This window comes from Austrofundulus limnaeus, unplaced genomic scaffold (genome assembly GCF_001266775.1).
Source record: "Austrofundulus limnaeus strain Quisiro unplaced genomic scaffold, Austrofundulus_limnaeus-1.0 Scaffold25, whole genome shotgun sequence".
NCBI classification, from domain to species: Eukaryota; Metazoa; Chordata; class Actinopteri; order Cyprinodontiformes; family Rivulidae; genus Austrofundulus; species Austrofundulus limnaeus.
Genome location: NW_013952427.1, coordinates 2,641,455 through 2,646,626, shown reverse-complemented (window position 1 = coordinate 2,646,626; position 5,172 = coordinate 2,641,455). Strand labels below are relative to the sequence as shown.

The window sequence follows — 5,172 nt, the reverse complement described above, 5'->3', positions numbered from 1 at the left end:
GTGTGTGTGTGTGTGTGTGTGTGTGTGTGTGTGTGTGTGTGTGTGTGACAGGGTGTTGGTGGAGGGCTGGATGTGTGTTTGGACCCTTTTATTATAAGTACAGCTTTGCTCCTTTCTTCCTAAATTTCTAGTTTATTGCTTCTGTTTTTCCCAGCCATTATTCTAGTTTTATTTCCTCCTGGTTTGGATTATTGACCTTGCAGCTTTCTGCTGTTCATTTGTCTTTCCTGCCAATGTTTTTTTTTATTTTATGTAACAGTTTGCTTTATTTTTAAATGCTCACCAGATCCGCAAAAATCTGTGGACTTTAAAAAAATGTTTCTAATAGAAATTTTCAYGTCTTCTGTCACCTTCATCCTCCTGATTGTGACTCAAAAACTGACCTCAGCAAAATATTTTTGAAGGATTTCTCGAAATTGATAATGAAACAGAAAGAAGAGCAGTGAGGAGCACAATATGTGGGAACAAAGTGTTTTCTTGTGTCCTTAACGGATGTGATTCTACATTGTACTACCAGTTAAATACATAAACATACTAATAAAAGCATGATGCCCCTGTGTCACACAGTTTATTAAATTAAATTTTATTTGAAATCAGTTTGACAAATTAAGTATTTTCCTTTTCTGTGTCTGTTCCGGTTTCCTCTGTTGGAGGGACAGCAGTGCAGAAAGCTAATGTAGATTCTGAATTTCAGATCTCTAAAAAAATATAAAAGAAGAAAGTTGAAGGAACCCTGAAAACTGGAGTAAATATTCAGTGAGCAGTACAAAAAACACTATTTTCTCAAATAAAAAAATAACTTAACTAACAAAGAAAAAAATACTTTGATGTTAATTCATAAATTCCAACATATTTAGCAATTACATTTCAAATTCCTTATAAAAACTCAACATAACAAGCATCTGGTTGACTCTTTATCCACAGCTGAAGGAGTTAAATGCTGAAAAATTATCTTTAAAAAGSTCTACTAAACAATGCTGTGTCTGTCCCTCAGGATGAAATGTTTTATTTAAAGTGGGGAAAAAAGCTTATCTGAAATTCACACAGGGTGCTTTAATTAATGACTGAAGCTAGCTGCGGAAAGCTTTGTTGAACTCGCTGCAGGAGGTCTGGGTTGAAGAACCGGGCCGACCCAGAGAGATGACGAGAACCTGCCACACATAATAATTTATAAATGTGTACACACAGAGTAGCTGCTGTGCGTTTAACACATCAAATRAGGACAGCTCAGTCACACAGGATGAAAAGATCAACAACAAGGACAAATGGTTTTTAGAATGGGGTAAAAAAAAAAAGATGTTTTAATTTATCTCTATGTTGTGTTTCAGATGAAGCAAACATATAAACCTTTAGTTAGGGACTTTGATAAAAAATTTAAATTTATCTTACAGCAGTTTTATCTTTTTTATTTGTAAGGCTCTATGTATTGATTCCAAAACTGTTTTGTTTTTTAAAATCGAATCACCCCTTAAGGATTTAGAGGTCATCAAATGTTGAAAATTAGGAAGCAAATGCAGCATTACTCCCACTACACCATTAAAACAATCGTGGAGCCATGTAGACATAGTGCACGTCACAATTTCACAACAATTTTTCCAAAACAAAGCAGAAAACAAACTAGATAAACTATTTAGATAGATTTTGAAATTATATGGGGGGTCTAAGCATTAAAAGAGTGACTAACGATCACAAAAACCTGACCCACACACTGCCGGGGTCGGACAGTGCATTTACCAAAGTGCCTACTTTAATTTCTGTAGCTTTCAATATCTGACACTGTTTCAAAGCAAAGTTTGAGAAAATCAAATTTGTTGTATAAAGGTGTACAAAATGTTGATTTTCCACTCACACCTGAACCCATAGTTTACTCACCGGGTCTGTTTGGTACTCCCGACTGTACAGCTCATGGCAGTTATTAAAGATGTACTCGTAGGTGGAGTTGAGGCAAGCTTTGACACAATCCTTCACAACCTGACTGGCTCTGGGTGGAGACTGCAGTTCCTGAACCTGAACGCACAAACAAAAACACACAAAGAGTTCAATCATGCTAGGCTAATACTTCGTCAAAATCCTACAGGTCATCTTCATGAAAGAGACAAAGAAAGGTTTTTAAATTATAAGTCAAGTTTTACCAGTAAATGGGAAACAGAAGAATAGGTTGTTATATGTTGGTGAAGTGGATAAAACCCAGAAGAAACAATAATGAATAAGAAGGGGCGTACCTTCATTCTGAAGAAGGTGATACTTGTGAGGAGGTCCACTGTGGACTTGAGGTCCTGCAGCCTTTCAGGACTGCTGGCTGGGAAGTTATTCTGCAGTGCAAAGAACAAGGAAACACACATACTGAGCCACAACACGACTTCACATCTGTGTCTGTCCAGTGTGTCTGTGGGCAGGAGCCAACACGCTCAAATCATTTTCACTGAGCTTCAGTCTTCTGTGTGGGTGTGCTGTGTTTCCTGAATGTGTGCATGTTTGAAAGGAAATATCACTCTTTTCAACACACTGCCTCTTGTTTTCAGTGTTGCTCACACAAAGACACAAAGGGAGAAACAGACAAATTATATTTATTACAGGAAACACAGTGACAGTGATCACAGTCTTACCCGATACATGGACAGGTCTATCCTCAGAGAGTTGTGCAGCTGATCCAAAAGCTTAACAAATCGTTCTTTCTGTGAGAACAAAACATGACGATTTAATTCTTCTTCAAAATGTAGCTGAAATATTCAATCTTCAACTTAAGAAAGTTGGAGCTAGCATTAAAAATCCCAGAAACTAAAATGAGTTAAATCAGCTGATTCATCATTCATACAATTACTTTTCCGTTTTGTCATTTTTCTGCACATTTCTTTTAATCTTACTATTTTGGTTTAGGTTCTTTTGTTGTAACCAGTAATTTATTACGTTCAGCTCATTCAGGAGGTTGGGTGTTTTTCAGAATATTTAGCTTTAACTGTAAATGTTTCCACATAAATGCATCAAGTTCATTTCAGTTCCTTCAAAAACATTGTTCTTTTTGAAATATACTTTACCACAATTGTTTTATTTTGTCTGCTTAATACAACTTTACCTTTTAGCTGCCGTTTTGCTTTAAGCTAGCATTTTACTATTTTTGGCTTGTCCCTAGAACTTAGCTGTGTTTGTCTTCTAGCTGTCGTTTGGACACTTTTAATTAGCATCTTGGTACTTTTAACTTTTATTTTGGTATTTTTATAACAACAACAACAACAACAATAACAACAACAACAACAAATTTAATGTGTAATGCACTTTTCATTAGAAACAATCTCAAATTGCAACAAACGTAAAAAAGTGTCTACTTACTTTATCTTAGATTTTGCTACATTTAGCTAGTCTTTTTCTAGTTTTAAAGTTTAGCTATAATTTTGTGACTTTTAGCTAGAATTTAGCTTMTTTTAGATTTTACGTTGTTTTTGCTACTTTACACGTTATCTTATATTTTAGTACATTTATCATTTTGCTAGCCTTAGATTTTAGCAAGCATTTTGTGATTTTTAGCTAGCATTTAGCTTCTTTTAGCTTCTACCTTGCATTTAGCTATTTTAGGTCTTTAACTGGACAATTTTATATTTAGCAATTAGCTAGCCTTTTGATACTTTTAGATTTTAGTTATTTTTTCTAATTTTGACTTTTAGCTAGCTTTTTGTGAATTTGAACTTTTAGCTACTGTTTAGCTACRTTTRGATTTTAGCTGGCATTTTGCAAGTTTCAACTTTTAATTAACACTTTGCTCCGTTTTTCTTTTGGCTAGTGCTCTTCTTCCTTTTAGCTTTAACAGCTCAGTGTGATCTGTTTCGGCTGTCATTCAGCACTCACACCTGTCAGTCTTGATGTTTCTGCAGACTCACCCCAAAGTTTGAAGCAGCGAAGCGGTCAGATGCAGAGACGTTGTTGGTTGCCTGGGTGGTGTGGGCGTAGTAGGCGTTGATGTTGGCCAGCAGGGTGCTCATAACTGCCGGCACACCTGGACACATGTACTTCGACGACAAGCAGGCGAAGTGGCTGCAAATGAGGTAAGAAGACATAAAAACACAGATTATTAACAACAAACTTAATCAATCTGGTTTCAGGATTAAAATAATCGTATTATAATTCAGCTATTCTGACAGGAACCTACGTCATGGCCTGATAGATGGACTCCACTCCATAACGCATTGCAAACTCGTCTACTATTTCCTGAGGYGTCTCTTCATAATAAACCTTCCACGCATCGTCCCCTTTGGCATCAGGGATCCGTACCACACCRTTATTCATGATATCTGTCACATAATGGAAGAGGTTCTATGGAAAGAAAAGGAGAGAAAAGATACGTGGAGAATTCAAAGGAAGAACAAAAACTGAAAACATCCATCCATTTTCNTCATGTTTTTTGGTCGGTGGGAGGAAGCCGGAAAAAAAGCTAAAAACTGAAAACAATTATTAATAATCAACTCTCAGCTGTGTCAGAGTTTTAAATGCACTGACTGTGCCAAGACCACTACAAGCACTTACACCCCTGTGACACAAAAAGTGCTATAAAACTACATTATAAAGCCAGCGCCATAAAATGTTACAGCATTGTAAAACCCTCTGAGTGAGTTTATGGGTGTGTGTGTGAAGCAATAAGAGAGGTCATTTGTCAGTTAAGGTTTATTTAATATACTCTGTTGATTAACGAGCCGAGTAATGACACTGTTCAGCTCTGTGATTGGTCGGCAATCAATCAGGTGAGTTTAATGCACAGACACAGAACAGAAACGTGCTGAAGAACAAATATACTCCTTAACTTGAATGTTTATAAAAGTCCATGTGTGTGTTGACACCTGTGTATGTTAATGAGCCACAGTTAATTTAACTCACTCACTCACTCACTCTTCTCAACGAGTTTCTCAAAACAAGCAGTGCGCATACAGAAATAAAAGAAGTGCCTCTGGTGGTCCATCTCCTGATCTTACCTCATGCAAACAGGTGTATTGAACGTGATACGGGGCAACTGTCTCCTCTCCTTTGATCTCCACATTAATGCGCATGCGGATAGCTCCGGACACGGCCGATTTATCCGTACGTTTGTCTGTCCAAAGAAAAAAAAAAACCATAACAACGCTGTCACCAAGCTCTGACAGAAGTTTAATCAGGCTTACAGCAGGTGCACAATGAGGTGAACTGACC

The 5,172-nt window shown here is 36.9% G+C and overlaps 1 protein-coding gene across 1 annotated transcript in view; it reads right to left on the bottom strand.

Moving 5' to 3' along the window:
• The window catches only part of unc13a (unc-13 homolog A (C. elegans)), a gene marked incomplete in the record, with an annotated part of 63,516 nt that overhangs the window by 29,380 nt on the left and 28,964 nt on the right, over window positions 1–5,172 (bottom strand). Inside the window, 4 exon segments of the mRNA XM_014004609.1 lie at window positions 1,873–2,007; window positions 2,223–2,312; window positions 2,607–2,675; window positions 3,873–3,986. Coding sequence (XP_013860063.1) covers window positions 1,873–2,007; window positions 2,223–2,312; window positions 2,607–2,675; window positions 3,873–3,986 — 408 coding nt within the window.